At 37.8% G+C, this 18,562-nt stretch overlaps 1 protein-coding gene across 1 annotated transcript in view; it reads left to right on the top strand.

Moving 5' to 3' along the window:
- LOC136828267 (uncharacterized) overlaps positions 1-17,911 on the top strand; it is a 41,546-nt gene extending 23,635 nt beyond the window's left edge. Inside the window, exons 2-3 of the mRNA XM_067086127.1 lie at positions 3,392-3,597; positions 16,154-17,911. Of these exons, the coding sequence (XP_066942228.1) occupies positions 3,392-3,597; positions 16,154-16,789 (842 nt within the window). The 3' untranslated portion in view covers positions 16,790-17,911. The remainder of the gene's footprint in view (positions 1-3,391; positions 3,598-16,153) is intronic.
- The last annotated feature ends 651 nt before the right edge of the window (positions 17,912-18,562 follow it).

Genomic DNA, 18,562 nt, shown 5'->3' with positions numbered 1-18,562 from the left:
CATAGATAAAAGGTAATTTTTTTTTGTTAGCCGCTAACATAGATAAAAGGTAATTTTTTTGTTAGCCGCTAACATAGATAAAAGGTAATTTTTTTTGTTAGCCGCTAACAGATAAAAGGTAATTTTTTTGTTAGCCGCTAACATAGATAAAAGGTAATTTTTTTTGTTAGCCGCTAACAGATAAAAGGTAATTTTTTTTTGTTAGCCGCTAACAGATAAAAGGTAATTTTTTTTTGTTAGCCACTAAGATAAAAGGTAATTTTTTTTGTTAGCCACTAACATATATAAAAGTAATTTTTTTTGTTAGCCGCTAACATAGATAAAAGGTATTTTTTTAGCTTTTATCATAGATAAAAGGTAATTTTTTTTGTTAGCCGTTATCATAGATAAAAGATAATTTTTTGTTGTTAGCTGTTAACATAGATAAAAGGTAATTTTTTTGTTAGCAGCAAACATAAAAGGTAATTTTTTTTGTTAGCTACTAACACAGATAAAAGGTAATGTTTTTTGTTAGCTGCTAATATAAATGAAAGGTAATTTTTTTTTGTTAGGCGCTAACATAAAAGGTAATTTTTTTTAGCCGCTAACCAAAAAAAAAAAATTTGCAATTGTGCATGAAAATCGCATGATAAAGATTTTGCTTTCATAAATCATGCATAGCTGAAATAATCACTTGTGTATTACGCTTATAAGTAATTGCTTTCGAAATTAGTATATAGTAATAAACCTTCAACAAAGGTTTATTTTGTAACCGTAGGAAGAAAAGCATCAGAATTAACTTGAGATAGAATGAGTCTCTCTCTCTCTCTCCCTCTCTCTCTCTCTCTCTCTCTCTCTCTCTCTCTCTCTCTCTCTCTCTCTCTCTCACCCACATAACCGTAGGAGGAAACCCAACAAAATTAACTTGAGATAGAATGATTCTCTCTCTCTCTCTTTCTCTCACACACACACACACACACACACATAACCGTAGGAGAAAGACTAACAAAATTAACTTGACATAGAATGACTTTCTCTCTCTCTCTCTCTCTCTCTCTCTCTCTCTCTCTCTCTCTCTCTCTCTCTCATAACATAACACATAGGAGGAAACCCAACAAAATTAAATTGAGATAGAATGAGTCTCTCTCTCTCTCTCTCTCTCTCTCTCTCTCTCTCTCTCTCTCTCTCTCTCTCTCTCACACACACATAACAGTAGGAGAAAAACCAACAGAATTAACTTGAGATATAATAGAATGAATCTCTCTCTCTCTCTCTCTCTCTCTCTCTCTCTCTCTCTCTCTCTCTCTCTCTCTCAGAAGATGACACTCAGGCAAATGTAATTTTGCCTTTCTTCTTTGGCTCCATTAATTGCTTTTCTGCATAATGTCATAATCTTTTAGATATTCGTCGACGCTCAATTTTTTTTTTTAAATTCTGCCACTCGTCTTTCTCAATTATTCTTTTACTTATCCCGTTTTAACTTTGTAGTCTTTTATGTCCTGTCGACTCACACACGCGCAGATTATATATATATATATATATATATATATATATATATATATATATATATATATATATATATATATATATATATATATATATATATATATATATATATATATATAATATATATATATCTTATATAAAAATATGTATGTTATATATAAAGCTGAGGATTTGACAGTTAGAAATTAACGAATTACTCTTGTGATAAAAATTTAGTTCATGAAAGCTGAGGGATTTGACAGTTAGAAAGAAATGAATTACTCTTGTAATTAAGAGCAGTTTAATATAATTATATGACAGTGATATATGATATTTCGTGTTCACATATATATATATATATATATATATATATATATATATATATATATATATATATATATATATATATATATATATTATACACATAAATATATATATGTATATATACACTTTAACATAATGCCACCTCTGTCTAAGAATGGCTACCTTTTTGCTCTTGTCTCATAATTACGGGCTGCTCTATGAGCAAGAGCCCGTGCTGGCATAAGGCCAGCGTAATAAAAAAAGTCTCATAAATAATCGTAACTGGTGGAAGATTAACTCAAGCTCGTCTGAATTTCTGTTCTCAGACACCTCACCCGGCACACTGTAGGCATTGCCTAAGGTTCTTTCCGGCGTCCCTGAGGCCCCTAGCTGCAGCCCCTTCCTTTCTTTTATTGTATCTCCGTTCATATTCTCTGTCTTCCATCTTCCTCTCCACACTCTTCTAACAATTGTTTCATCGTGCATCCTATTACACCCTTTGTCGCTGAATGGCCTTGTGGATCCTAGCGCTTGGCTTTAGGCCCAAATTTTATATTCCATTCCATTCCGAATTCATTAGATGCCCAGGCAGACATAATCTTGCCAGGTGTGTGTAGCGCAAGAACGCTCAGATTCTGGACTTCAGACCCACAGGTGGATACAGTTTGTTTGAATGGTATTTTACAATTGTTCGAATTCATGTTCTGAGACACAGAAATAGAGAACCTGAAGGTCAGGATGCAAGACCTAGCCTAAGACGACTCTGAATTCATGGTTTCGGAAGCACGGTTTTGAATAAAACCAGACATAATCTAAAGAGCATGAACCTAAGACTAAGATCCGTAGACTCGAACAAAGAGTTCTCTGAATTTCTACTTGCAGGCCCATGAACGAAAACCACAGGTTCGACACGAACTGCTTTGAATTTCTGCTTGCAGGCTCATAAGCTAAAACCATAGACTTCAACAAAGACCATTTAGAATCTCTGCTTTCAGGCCCGGGAACGTAAACCATAGGCTTCGACACGGACTGCTTTGAATTTCTGCTTTCAGACCCATGAACGAAGCCAGAAACTATCTTGTGGAGCAGTAATCTTAGATCTAGATACGTAAACTCTGCCCGAGTGCTTGCGAACGCTGCATTCCTGCTCTGAGGCGCACGAGAGTACGAAAACAAAAGCAAAAATGCCATCTATCGAGTAAACAGAAACAAAAACATCAACGCCATCTATTGAGTAAACAAAAAACCGCCATTTATTGAGTAAAAAACAACAAAACCATCTATTGAGAAAACAAAAAACAACAAAACCATCCATTGAGTAAACAAAGAAACCGCCATTTATTGAGTAAAAAACAACAAAACCATCTATTGAGTAAACAAAACAAAACACAACAAAACCATCTATTGAGTAAACAAAAAAACCGCCATTTAATGAGTAAAAAACAATAAAACCATCTATTGAGTAAACAAAAAAACAACGCCATCTATTGAGTAAACAAAAACAAAAAAAACAACGCCATCCCCTGAGTAAAAAAAAAAAAAATGTCATTATTGAGTAAACAAAAACAGCGCCATCTATCGAGGACTAACTAACATCCTTGCATTTGTCTCTTCCCCCAAAAAGGTCCCGGCCAGTATCCAGGCCTTTACTCAGCCTCGCTCTTCGGAGCGTCCGGAGCCGGAGGCAAGCGCAAGAGGCGCCACCGCACGATCTTCACCGAGGAACAACTGGAGGAGCTCGAGAGGACCTTCGCCAAGACTCACTACCCGGACGTCCTCCTCCGGGAGCAGCTCGCCCTCAAGGTCGACCTCAAGGAAGAAAGAGTCGAGGTAAGATGGGGTTTAGGTGGTCATATTTAGAGAGGAAGAAGGTAATTTATTTTAAGGATATTATACTGTATGAAGTTGTGTATCCATTTTTTAGTCTGAATAGAAAACTGTTGTGCCGACTTTGTCTGTCCGCCCTCAGATCTTGAAAACTACTGAGGCTAGAGGGCTGCAAATTGGTGTGTTGATCATCCACCTTCCAATCATCAAACATACCAAATTGCAGCCCTCTAGCCTCAGTAGTTTTGATTTTATTTAAGGTTAAAGTTAGCCATAATCGTGCTTCTAGCAACGAGACAAGCTAGGCCACCACCGGCCCGTGGTTAAAGTTTCATAGGTCGCGGCTCATACAGCATTATACCGAGATCACCGAAAGTTAGATCTATTTTCGGTGGCCTTGATTAGATGCTGTAGCGGCTGTACAGAAAACTCGATTGCGCCGAAAAAACTTCGGCGCATTTTTTACTTGTTTGTTATTAATCTGTAATATTGTAATTTTAATGCACCCATCTTTCATTAACCACATTTACACACAGATATTTGCCTGCGATTGATCTGTGTAGATTAGAGAGGGAGAGAGTAATTGCTTTAGAAGGTAGTCTACTGTATGAAATATTATGTATCCGATTTTCTATTAATTATTTTATATTGTAGGCCTAATTTTAATGCACCCATCTTTTATTGACTAAATTTACACAGAGTGATATTTACCTTTGAAGTAGGGTACTTCTTTTAGTGTAATTTTAAAACTGAACGAGTGTAATTTATTGCAGCATTCTTAAAGAAACGAAATAACAAAAGTAAAAATGATGCGTTAAAGGTAGCAACAAACAAAAGACTATATATTTAATTGTGAGAACATAGACACAAAAAATCAGGTGTGAAAGAAAGATATATATTCATTATTTTGGCACAAGATAATGTTCCTTTACAATCATGAACATTTTAATGCTGTTTATGACATATGTTTTGCATTAAGGGTTGAGGAAAAAGATATAAACTTCTTATGATTCTCTGTAGAGAATTTTCTTGGTAACTTGTTCATTGTTCGGTTTGTGAAGAGTTATTTCATGTTAGGGTGCTAAAACTATGGGGTAATTTGAAAGCTGAAAGATATAATGTTCCGTAATTTGCTAAAAAAAAAAAAAAAAAAATTCACAATATATCTAAAATAAAATGTCAGAATGACGAGTTCAAATTAGGTATGAACAGAAATGTCTAGTATGCTTTGTCTTAAGGAAATATTCGCCATAAATACGATAATAGAAGTTTACAAACTTTCTTGCATCATTACAGAATTAAAATAGTTTATATATATATATATATATAATATATGTGTTTATATATGTGTATGTATATATGTATATATATAGTATATATATAAAATAAGTACACATTACCACCTCTTAATTATTATCAGAGTGCCTGCAGGACAATGGTCTTGGTTGGCTGTCAGTGTTCAGTGGTTCACACCAGACCTCTCATGTCCTTTAAAACCTTAACCGACTTGGGAGTTGCCTTTAGGCAAAATTCCAGCGTAATATAAAGGCAACCAACTGCAGTAGGAAAATATTCAACTAGAAATACTCTCACGCATATTTGGTATCGGAGCTCGGTTTTCGGTGGGGGCGCATGAATTTTTTTTTTTTTTTATCGTCATCACCGTCATCAAAAGTTACGTTAATCATAATTGGCCGACTACAACAGCGTTGCGTATTTGTGAGATACGTCACCTGTCTCCCCATTCATAACAATTTAACAAAATGCTTATAATAAAAAAAAAAAAAAATAGCAAATGCAAGCAAAAAGGCAGGCGTGATCATTAAGAGCAGAAAATAAATGAATGAAAAATAATTGGACGGAGTAAAACGGAGAGGGAGATATTATTCATTTCTACATCCATGCATATTAGTTTGTGTCTATATATTTATTTATTTATTTATATATAAATATATATGTGTGTATATATATATATATATTCCGCGTTTCCTCCCGCGGTCCTTCCTTCACATTTTGCATTGCGAGTTAACGAGGCCCCTATATATCATACGGTCGGAACTGTGAAACAATTTTAAACATTTCTCTTTATTTTGATGTGTGGACATTTGTCGCGCCATGCTTCAGTTTTATATGTTTTGCCTAATGTATGCATTTTGACGGTAGCTTTTCTCTCTCTCTCTCTCTCTCTCTCTCTCTCTCTCTCTCTCTCTCTCTCTCTCTCTCTCTCTTTCGCAGTTTTATATGTTTTGCCTAATGTACGTTTTGACGGTAGCCTCTCTCTCTCTCTCTCTCTCTCTCTCTCTCGGTTTTATGTTTTGCCTAATGTACGTTTTGACGGTAGCCTCTCTCTCTCTCTCTCTCTCTCTCTCTCTCTCTCTCTCTCTCTCTCTCTCTCTCAGTTTTATATATTTTGCCTAATGTACATTTTGACGGTAGCTTTTTCTCTCTCTCTCTCTCTCTCTCTCTCTCTCTCTCTCTCTCTCTCTCTCTCTCTCTCTCTCTCCCTACAGTATTCCCTTTTTTTTTTTTTGAAAAATCATGTGGGAATTCAAAAAAAAAAAGAGGAGAAAGAAAAAAAAAAATCAAAGTTCAGACCAGAGGCCAATTAACAGCATATTGCCGAGTTTTCATATTTTCTGTGGCGTAATGAAAACTTGCGCTAATAGGCAGCGCGCCGGAATTGAATACATACGAGGAGGAGGAGGAGGAGGTCTTTCAAAGCATTTCAAAGCATTTCAGAGCAATTACTCGCTTCGCCATCATTTGCGGTAAACTAATCATGAATCAGCGACAGCAGTCGGCGAATGACGGCTCTTTTCGCTCGTTCTATATACTCCGAGTTACAATGTTGCACTTTTGTAGAGCGGACATTTTTTTTTATTTTTTTTTTTTTTTTAGTTCTTTGTGTTGCGTCACCAAAGCGCGCAGTTTGTTGTGTTGTCTGGTGGCTTGGATACTGTCTCGCCCCCCTTTTTTTTTTTTTTTTTTTTTTTTTTTTTTTTTTTTAGCCTTCGTAATTACGACGGAACGGAAGACTGAAAGACTGAATAAATCTCTCCATTTAAAGGTTTTATTTTTTTTTTTTATTAGATTTACAACTAAAGTTTCCCTGTTCAGAAGTATTTTTTTTTTTCGTCATGCAACTTTTTTCTTTAAATTGAAACTTTTTTTTTAATAAGATCTTACTGTTATTATGCACTTTGCGAAATTTAAGATCGTTTTTCTTCGTTATATTGTAATGTGCGTTTCCTGTTCAGCAATTATTTTTTTTTTCGTGTGATGCAACATTTTTCTTTAAACTGAAAATATTTTTTTGTAAGATCTTGCTGTTATTATTGGCTTCATAAGACTTAAGAAGGGTTTCTCTACGTTATATTATAACATAAATTTCCTGTTCAGAAAATTTTTTTTGTCATGCAACTTTTTTCCTGGAAAATAATTTTTTTCCTGAAAAATTTTTTTTTATAAGATCTTGCTCTTATTATGCACGTCGCAGAACTTAAGACCGTGTTTTTTTTTTATTTCTTAATACGTTTTGCCGTAAAACGTTTTTTCATGGTGAGAACCGTGTGGAAAACAATTTAACAAAATGCTGGAAAACTCCAGTATCTGGAAAATTTTCGAAATTGAGATATGCCACCTACTGGGCTCGTGAAACACTAATACACAAGATACTGCAGTTTCAGAATGATTCCTCAATGCTTTATTTAGGGGGGGTCCCATTTGCAGTATCTGCAAAACTCAGTGGCAAGGCAAGGGAAAACTGCAGTGTCTACCATTTTTCTCAGTTTTGTATTTTTGCAGACACTGCAGTCTTCCATTGTAGGGCAGAATGGCTACATGAACCTGCTTTAGTTTGCTAACCTTCAAGGCATCTCAAAGCTTTTTCTTTACTTAAACCGCTGTGTCGAAGTTAAGTAAATTTCTCAGTCTAGGTTGATTCAGAACTGCTGTTGTTTCAAAAGTGCTGTTGCTTCAGAAGTGCTTTTTCTTCAAAAGTGCTTTTGCTTCAGAAGTGCTGTTGCTTCAGAAGTGCTGTTGCTTCAGAAGTGCTTTTGCTTCAGAAATACTTTTGCTTCAGAAGTACTTTTGCTTCAGAAGTGCTTTTGCTTCAAGAGTGCTGTTGTTTCAGAAGTGCTTTTGCTTTAGAAGTGCTGTTGCTGCAAAAGTGCTTTTGCTTCAGAAGTGCTGTTGCTGCAAAAGTTCTGTTGCTTCAGAAGTGCTTTTGCTTCAAAAGTGCTGTTGTTTCAAAAGTGCTTGTGCTTCAAAGGTGCTTTTGCTTCAAAAGTGCTGTTGCTTCAGAAGTACTTTTGCTTCAAAAGTGCTGTTGCTTCAAAAGTGTTATTGCTGCAAAAATGCCGTTGCTTCAACAATGCTGTTGCTCCAAAAGTGTTCTTGCTTATGAAAAATACTCGGTATGTTTTCTATTGCAAGATAACATTACCAAAATAAGATGAGAATATCCTGCGGTAAAATTAGGGGGAATCAACTTCAGTATTGATACTAACTTTATGCCCAGCAGGAAACACCTTAAGAAAACAGATATTATGGGTGTAATTTTTATATTAATAAGTCATTTTTCTGTACTGGCCAATCATCTTCAGCCCTACTTATGGGAAACGCTGAGTTCTCAGAAACTGAGATGGCTTGGACATGTCAGTCATGTTACTGTATTGAAATTGATTTAACCTTTTGTGGCTTTCTGGATATTATATACAAAGTATTGTCTTAGAAAATATATATGTATATATTTAGCAATGGTTACTTGTGAAATGATGAATACTCCGTGTAATTTTGAAGAATCACTTTGTTAATATTATTTTTAGCTTTCAACACCAGCGTGCCGTCGGCCCCTAGCTTCAACCCCTTTTATTCCTTTTACTGTACCTCCTTTCATATTTTCTTTCTGTCATCTTACTTTCCAGCCTCTCCTAACAATTGATTCATAGTGCAACTGCTTTGAGGTTTTCCTCCTGTCACGCCTTTCAAACCTTTTACTGTCAATTTCCGTTTCAGCGCTGAATGACCTCATAGGTCCCGGTGCTTGACCTTTGGCCTAAATTCTACGCTCAATTCAGTTCAATTACCGCTATCTCATACAGGCTGCTAAAGGAACAAGGGCCCACGCTGGCATAAGGCCTTTATAACTTTTAACGAGGTCAATATATCGTTCATCCACAGGAATTATATCTTATATCACCTGATAATTATCATCATCTTGTATAATCAGTCATAGCCTGGAGGAGAGGCTGATTATCCGTAGGAATTACATCTGATAATCATTATCATCTTGTATAATTAATCCTGTCCTGGAGCGAAGGCTGATTATCCGAAATAATCGTCTTCAGGGAGGTAATCAGCTACTGATTATCGAATTCAATCCGGAGATCTTGACGATAACGATGAATAGAGTCATTAAGAAGCTTGTGATAACGTGGTGAACAGTCATCATCATCATCAGAAATTAAAACAAAACTTTCAGGTCAGCATTGATAAGAGAATTGATGGCAGTTGTTAAAACAAGAAGAAAGTTAAAAAAAAACAACAGTTATAATCACATAAACAATAGAATAACAGTAATAAGCTGTAGCTGACTACAGTGATAATGATAAATAATAAAAAAATAATAGTAATTTTTTTTCATTCTTCCTGGAGAGACGATTAAAATTATTAGTAATTTTACATTCCTTCTGCCCTCTCCAGTAAGTCCTTTTACCAGTACTGCCCTAAAATGGAAGACTGTAGTATCTGCAAAAATACAAAACTGAGAAAAATGGTAGATACTCCCTTGCCTTACTGCTGATTTTGCAGATACTGAGAAAAATGGTAGATACTCCCTTGCCTTACTGCTGATTTTGCAGATACTGCAACTGGGACCCCCTAAAAACTCGTGGAAAGCCTCGAGGAATCATTCTGAAACTGCAGTAACTTGTGTATTAGTGTTTCACGACCCCAATAGGTGCCATGTCTCAATTTCGAAAATTTTGCAGATACTGCAGTTTTCCATTTTAGGGTAGAGTAGGTGCCCCCTAAGTGTAGTTCGTTATCGAAGGGGGAAAAGAGGTCTGGTGAGGACCTCTGAGAGACCACCCATCACAGAGATGGTGGTACATGGTGTCCACAGTTCTGTATAACTTTCAGTGCTTACCACATTGTGAGCTACCATCACACTAAATCATGTCTTCACGAGCAGAAGCCCACCTCAGTGTCAGTGGTTGTATGCAAGAAGGCCCATGACGATAAAAACAGTAGTCTTTATGAACAGTGGCCCATCCCAGTACCAGTAGTCTTCGTGGACAAACACCCCTCACAGTAACAGTAATTTTTGTATTTAAGGACTTGCTGGAATAAAATGGCCTTCATGAACAAATACCATCCCAGTACCAGTGGTCTTTATGAGCAAACACCCATCACAATAATAATATTCTTTATGAACAACGACCCATCCCAATACCAGTGGACTTCTTGAACAGACCCATCCCAATAATTGGTCTTCATAAACAAAGACCCATACCAGTAACAGTGGTCTTCATGAAAAAAGAACCATCCCGTAAACGAAGACCCATCCCAGTAACTGCTCTTCATGTAAAAAAAAAACCATCCCAGTAACAGGGGTCTTGATGAACGAAGACCAATCTCGTATAAAGACTGGTTCAGCCTCATGGGAATGGTCAAGAAAACCTTTCACGATTTTAATATGTCTCCTAATTGGGCGTCGCAACGGCAGTGGTCAGCGACGATGAAGTCCTTTTTTCAGTTAGAAATTAATACCTCTGGAAACCACGATAAGATTCTGAAGCCAGAATCGCCCTGAGATCTGATAAGAATCGTTGATGTCACAAGTAGCCAAGTGAGATGATCTCTTGTTTAGAAGAGTAGCAATGATATCCATTCGATCCTGCTTAGGCAACCAAGTTGTGCACATACCATGAGGAGTAGTACTCCCTGGAGGCATTCATTCATTCAGAGCGTAAACAGGGTCTTAATCTCTGCATCATATTTCTGGAACCTTCAGATAAGTTCGTTGATTTATCCTTTACCTCATAAACTTAATATTTTATGTAGAGGGTTAATGCCGCCAGTGCACATCAAGTGGTGCACTGTAGGCATTACTAAAGGTTCTTTGCAGCATCCCTTCGGACCCTAGCTGCAACCTCTTTCATTCTTTTTACTGAACCTCCATTCATATTCTCTTTCTTCCATCTTGCTATCCACCCTCTCCTAACTGCTTTGAGGTTTTTCTCCTGTTACACCTTTCAAACCTTTCCACTGTCAATTTCCGTTTCATTGATGAATGACCTCATAGGTCCCAGCGCTATGCCTTTGGCCTAAATTCTACGTTCTATTCTTCAATAAGAGACTTTCCTTACTTAAATTTGTAAGTATTTATAATGAAGTCGTTGCAGATTTTATTTATTAAGAGTCATTATAAGCCAAAATTATCGATTTTAAAGGACAAAAATACTTTAGCCTATGAATCAGCATTTGCAACAAACTTTACATTAGACCAAATCATTCCATGTACCGACGGAGCTACGTCTAATCACAAAAACATACGTACACGCAAGCACACATTCTTTAAATATACAGGCAATATATTGTGCGTTTTGCAGGCACGAACTCCAGACCTCGTTTCGCCCTTTTCCCGAGAGAGATAGAGAGAGAGAGAGAGAGAGAGAGCGGGAGGAACGCAAATAACCCGGCGTGTATTAAAATCTCTTTTACCTCTTCCACTCGCAAATTGAAATGAAACGTCAAATATATCTGGAATCCAATGTTTATTCAAATTCCGCACCGAGTCTCTTTCTCTCTCTCTCTCTCTCGCTCTCCACCTGTGAAGAAATACCGAATATGTCTTTTGCGCCCGACAAAGAAAGTAATATTCTTTTGCCTGTCCATTGGGGAGAATAATATTTTCCGTCTAAACAAAGGGAATCAAAGGCCCTCCCCCATCGCTGGAACAGAGAATCGCCTATTGCAGCCGGAACATCATCTCCTGTGTCAGCTATGATCGGTGATGTGGCAAGCGGGGCGTGTGTGACCATCGACGTGGCAACAATGTAAACTGACTGGCCAATTAGCGATCACGGTTGCTGGAGCCGCTAATTGCCCATTTACAAACTTTGAGTCGAACGCGTTAATGTGACAAAGACGAGGTTCATGGTAGCTAGAGCGAGCGCGCTTTAAACTCGCGCTAATTTGACGATATGATGCGTCGACAATTTAATTTTAGGTTCGTTGTTGTTGAGAGAAGCTAATAGCCACTTTGTGAGATTTGGCGGGAGGCAAAAATGGCGCGAAAGGTAGGAGGAGGAACACGGGGAGGAGGTAGGTAGGTAGGTAGGGATCGAGTGAGGTGGGCGCTCGTCTCTCTCTCTCTCTCTCTCTCTCTCTCTCTCTCTCTGCTGGTGACAGCAGCAGCAGCAGCAGCAGAAGCAGGGGTCAGTGGTCCCCCCAACCCTACCCGGCTGGGCGGGCCCGCCCGCCCATCATCCAACCCTTTCCCCAAGCAACCACCCGGTCGTCCCCATCACGAAGGGTGTCTTTTGATGGGCGGAAGAAGAAGAAGAGGTCCTCCCGCGTTTAGGGGTGTTTGAGAATCGGGTGTGGTTTGCTCAGCGTCCAACCAGCTGGGGTTTGCTACACGGGCGGCGAGCCACGCTATGGAGAAGCTCGTCTTGAGGGGAACACTTCAAACACTAACATTTTTATCTCCCTTTAGAATTTGTAATTCCTCCGTGTCTTGAATATACGCTTCTGAGGGAATAAGCTGTAATGATACTTCTTAGACTAGTCTTTCTTTTTCTTTTTTTTTTGGCGCGATTGTGCGACTGAAAATGAACGCCATAGTCTTGTTTCAGTCGCTAACATATTTCGATTTCAGTCCGTATAATTGACACGATTTATGGAGGCCATAGCGCCTCCAAATGCAGAGTTCTAAAGAATATTATGTATCCTTGCAGTCCTTACCGGCGTCTCAATACCTGTGGAGAAAAATAAGATTATTCAAATCGGTTCCCACCCTTAATTGAGATATTTTCTCGGCAGATTGGGGTCGAATGGATAGTTTTTCTTCCCATTCTTGAGATTTTTTCTTAAAAGCTTTCTAAGCCTTGTTATTTTCTATTTTACTTTCTATTTTATTGTATTACAAACCAGGCTACAAACCTGTCTGGGGAAGTATATAGAATGCTACAAATTCGAGGACCCAAATTTGCAAAGCAACCTAGTACAGAGAAAAGATAACGGCACAAGTGATAAACTCGTAAAGAGAAGTAACAAAGAATAACAAATAATAAAACAAAAGCACAACATGAACTGGGAACCACAAGTTCTAACGGTTCTGAGAATTCAAGAACCCGGTTCCGAAGATAAGTTCTGAAGTAACTTTATTGACTTTTGGTGACTTCTGTTATTCCGGGGCGTCGGTTCAGCTTCTACCTTGTGAAATTATCTCGATTTTTGTGGGTAGCTGGTGTTTTTGGGTCCCCCAAAACCTGTTGCTATCTCTTGTTTTATCTTCCAGATGAGAAAAATGGTTTGATGTATATTTGTTGTGTATCTTTCCGGATTTTATGTTTTTACCCAGATTTTTCCGGATACTTGGTGTTATTGGGGTCCCCCAAGACCTGTTGTTATCTCTTGTTTTATCTTCCAGATGAAAAAAAATTGTTTTGATGTATATTTGTTGTGTATCTTTCCGGATTTTATGTTTTTACCCAGATTTCTCCGGATAATTGGTATTATTGGGGTTCCCTAAGACCTGTTGCTATCTCTTGTTTTATCTTCCAGATGAAAAAAATTGTTTAATATATGTATTTGTTGTGTATCTTTCCGGATATTATAGTTTTACCCAGATTTTTCCGGATAATTGGTGTTATTGGGGTTGCCTAGACATACTACCACCCTTTGTTTTATTTTTTCCAGATGAAAAAATAGTTTTATATATATTTATTCTGTATCATTCCGGATATTATGCTTTTATATGTTGACTATTCATGATTTTTTTTCAATGTATCAGTTCTTGATTTTTACGGATACTTGGTGATATTGGGGTCTCGGACCTAACGCCATCTTTTGTTTCGTCTTGTAGATAAAAAAAATAGTTTTAGATTTGTTCTGTCTCTTTCCGGATATTATACTTTTACCCGGATTTTGTTTCAGGTAATTTCCTTGATACTGATTTTTTCTTTTTTTTTTTTTTTATTTATTTTTTTTTTTTTTTTGTGAACATTTAACGCAGTTTTTCTACCTATGGGGTTAAGTTTTCCTTTACCATGGAAAGTGAATTTGTTTCTTCAAGCCTAAAATATTTTATCCAGGATAAACTTTTTTTTTATTTCATTTTTCCATTTTTGAACGTCGTCATCAATTTTGTTTTCTCTATGGTAACTATTTTTCTTTTTGCCTTTCTAAACTAATTTTTTCTTCGCTGCGACATTCCTTTATACTCGCTTGTTTTTATGAATTACTTTTTTTTATTTATTTAGTTTTTCAACTTTCTAGAAACTTCTCTCTCTTCTACGACCCCTTTTAGTCTAGCTTTCGATAGTATTCTTTATTTTGTCTTTCTTCAGTTAATACCCACTATCTTTATTCCCCTTTTTCTTTTATAAACTTTTCGTTTCCTCGACCTAGTTTTATTCTACTTTTAGTCTGTATGACCTAACTTTGGGTCTTTCCTAGACAGAGACCCCCCAAGGGTTTTCGGGGGATCCTTATCTAGGACTGATATGTCTTGGGGGTCATTATCTTATAATATTTACGGTCTTTTGTTTAAATTTTTGCGGTCACCCCCAACGGGCTTGTACTAAACACGCCTCAAAGGTGGATGCATACCGGGTTGAATATTACCCGTTGTCGTTGTATAGATTGTTTTTATATATATATATATATATATATATATATATATATATATATATATATATATATATATATATATATATATATATATATATATATATTCTTCAGCATCGCCATCAGAGAAAACTTTTCTACGAAGTCTGTGAATGACTGGCAACCAGAGCTGAACCTACACATTCAGAAAAGGTCTAACTGAAAGACTTGGAGATTCAGAATGTCGGATGAAACGTCTTTGAATGTTATGGATCTTTCATAGATAGTGATATATATATATATATATATATATATATATATATATATATATATATATATATAGACCACTTACCTTGTGTTATTGTTATTATTATTATTATTATTATTATTATTATTATTCAGAAAATTAACCCTGTTCATACGAAACCAGCCCATAGGGGCCACTGACTTGAAATTCAAGCTTCCAGAGAATATTATGGTGTTCAGTCAACAGAAGTAACAGAAGGATAAGAGAAAAACAGAAAGAGGAGAACGCTTATTAAAAGAGAAAAAAGTAAATTAATAGATAAATAGATAAAAATGTAAGTAAATTGTTAAAACACAAAGGAGAGTTATATTAGGGTAGTAATGCATTGCATCTTCGCCTGAACTTTTGTAGACAATGAACTATCACCAATTATTTCTTTATGGGAGCCCGGAACAATCCACGAATAATGACCAATCTTTGCAATTTTCGATTGATCTGTCAATTGCAAGAGCAATACGAGACACGACGACAGATTAGCACAACGGAACGGACGATCAGTTTTAAATCACAGAAACCCACCCCCTAACCCTTCCACGCGGTACGTCACGTCTCGTTAACAAATTAGGCGTTGATGGCCGTCCCCAATTGCGTCTGGTACCTCAGGGGAACCGAGGTTTTTTTTTAATGAGGTGGGGGAGAGATATCCCCCTTGGGGAACCAGCCTGAGAGGTTGGGGAGGAGGGAGCGGTTGTTGTTAGGAGGTTTCGGGAGGAGGGCGGGGGTGGGGGAAGGCAAATGTGATCAAATTTGGAAGTGAGGAAGGAATAGGAGTAACATTTAATTCCAGAGTTTTTTTTTATGGACGTTTTAAATATGAAGTGGTTTTTATCTTTCTCCGCTGTTTATCATATTTGATTACACCTTCGTGTACTTAAAGCGACTACTTTTCTAAAATATTGATTACTTTACCGTTTTATTTGTTCACAAATAGAATTGCATTGGCTCATAATTCTAATATATATATATATATATATATATATATATATATATATATATATATATATATATATATGTGTGTGTGTGTGTGTGTGTGTGTGTGTGTGTGTGTGTGTGTATGTATGTATTTTATGTATCCAGAAATAAAAGAAAATAGAGAGATTAAGAAGTCAGTGCGACTGCTGGAATCCATAGAAAAAATGCATTTGACGAGTAGATCCTATATTATATATATAGGCCTACAAGAGAATGAAGTAGGCATATCAATTAATTTAATCGCAATCATTGAGTAGAATAAAGAGAGTTTATTTAATAAAGTCTTTTTTTTTTAAATAAAGAGTTTATTTATGAGACTTCTCTTTAATTGCAATCATTTAGTAGAATAAAGAGAGTTTAATAAAGTTTTTTTTAAATAAAGAGTTTATCTATGAGACTTCTCGTCTGAAGTATTAATTTCTTTTTTTTTTCTCCCTCCTGCAGGTGTGGTTCAAGAACCGGCGGGCCAAATGGCGGAAGCAGAAGCGCGAGGAACAGGAGAGACTCCGGCGCCTGCGCGATGACACGAGCCAGCCCGAAGGCGACATGACCCAGGCCAACCACGCCCAGGGCCCCGCCCACCCCGGCGACGACGCCCGCGACCCGGACCTGAGCAGCGACGACGAGAGCTCGACGGACGCCCTCAGGTCGCTCGAGAGGAAGATGACGCCTCCCTCCTCCGTTCAGGAGACCCCCGCCGTGCCCCACGATGCCAAGTGCCCGCCTCCCATCAGCCCCCCGGGGGGACTGCCGTTCTTCTCCCCGGCGGCGGCGGCGGCGGCTGCCAAAATGGCGTCGACGATGGTGGCGGACGTCGAGGGCAAGAGGCTCTCTTCCTCCTCCTCCTCGTCCTCGCACCCTCGTCTTCCGGAATCCCTGGGCCACCCGGTTCTTTCCGAGGGCGCCATCGCCGCTTCTTCTCAACATCACCACCAGCAGCAGGCCCCCCTACAGCAGCAGCAGCACCCTTCGACGACCATCATGGCCCAGCCGCCGCCCTTCCTCTTGACCGCCGACGAGCTGCACGCGGCCAAGAGGAGAAGGGTCTCGGCGGATTGCTCCGAGGTGGAGCTGACGTAACTGGGAGGTTTCTTCTTCTTCTTCGTCGTCTTCATCTTCTTCTCTCGGTGGAGTCGGAGGTTTTTCCTCTCTTCCTCTCCCTTAATTCAAGCTTTTCAGAGCATTCATTAGCCGTTTAAGAATAGTTTTATTTCTCTCTCTCTCTCTCTCTCTCTCTCTCTCTCTCTCTCTCTCTCTCTCTCTCTCTCTCTCTCTCTCTCTCTCTCCCCACAAATATAGATATAATAAGGTACACGAAGGAGGCCCATGCCGTCCTCACAGGTAAACATTGTCCGATAATACTTGGCAGCAGATTGGGACATAAATTATTAACGGTCTTGGACATAAATACTTAGTAGCAGATTAGGACATAAATACTTGACGAATTGGGACATAAATACTTAGCAACAGATCGGGACATAAATACTTAGCGGTCTTGGACATAAATACATAGCAGCAGACTGGGACAAATATTTAGTGGATTGGGACATAAATTCTTAGCAGTAGATTTGGACATGAATGCTTAACAGCAGATCTGGACATAAATACTTGGCAGATTTGGACGTTAATACTTAGCAGATTTGTACATAAATACGTAGCAGATTGGGACATAAATACTTAGCAGCAGATTGGGACATAAATTCTTAGCAGCAGATTGGGACCTAAATTCTTAGCAGCGGATTGGGACATAAATTCTTAGCAGCAGATTGGAACATAAATACTTAGCAGCAAATTGAGACATAAATTCTTAGCAGCAGATTGGGACATAAATTCTTAGCAGCAGATTAGAACATAAACACTTACCGGACTGGGACATAAATTCTTAGGAGCAGCTTGGGACATAAGTACTTAGCAGCAGATTGGGACATAAATACTTAGCAGATTGGGGCACACTAATGGCCGTAGAATATACCACTACAATCTCCTTATCGCCCCCACTGCTCTCCCATCTCTTTAAACCGTACACACACACAAACACACACACACACACACACACCATACGCAAACGCGATAAAGGACATTCATACGCAAGCACGACAAGAGCGTATATTCTTGTGTAAATAATGTGTAAAAATACTCGTGGTGACTGCTTAGGTGTATAAGCAATATATTTTCCAGTACGGGGAGGATATAATATATATATATATATATATATATATATATATATATATATATATATATATATATATATATATATATATATATATATATATATATAGGGAATGCTATACCTGTCACGAGGTCTGCCAAAAAACTATGAGCTTAAGAATAACGAAAACGTGTGTTGTCAGTAACTAAATAAAGAGAGGTATTCTCTTTTGATAATACTGAAGTAAAGAATAGAGGAAGAATGTTCAACTCTTCGCTGAAAACGTTCTTAGTTAAATTTCTGCCAGTGAGGCGACGCCAGTCTTATCTGATCGACGACTTACAATGTGTTTTATCCCACAATCTCGTTTTTCCGTCTCTATTCGATAGTATATAGTGTATCAGACGACGCATAGTAATTTTTATTGCATATTCGGCCATATTAACTCTTAATATTCTCTATTCGACCATCCAGCGCCTTTGTACGGTAATATCTATTCGACGCTCAAGAATCCTTGCATTCTCTATTCGGCGATCCAGAGTCCTTGTACTCTCCGTTCACTCAAGTAAAATGAAACTGTCGACACTGTTCGACAGTTCAGTAGTCTTAGAATTATAGTGCATCAGACCGCCAGAAGCAAATTGGGGTTCCTTTTTTAAGTGAGTACTCGTTCTAATTTCCTTTTGAACCTTTGAAAGTGTTTT

The sequence above is a fragment of the Macrobrachium rosenbergii genome, chromosome 42 (genome assembly GCF_040412425.1).
Source record: "Macrobrachium rosenbergii isolate ZJJX-2024 chromosome 42, ASM4041242v1, whole genome shotgun sequence".
NCBI classification, from domain to species: domain Eukaryota; kingdom Metazoa; phylum Arthropoda; class Malacostraca; order Decapoda; family Palaemonidae; genus Macrobrachium; species Macrobrachium rosenbergii.
Note: the sequence above shows the minus strand (reverse complement) of the source record. Positions and strands in the feature narration are given on the sequence as shown.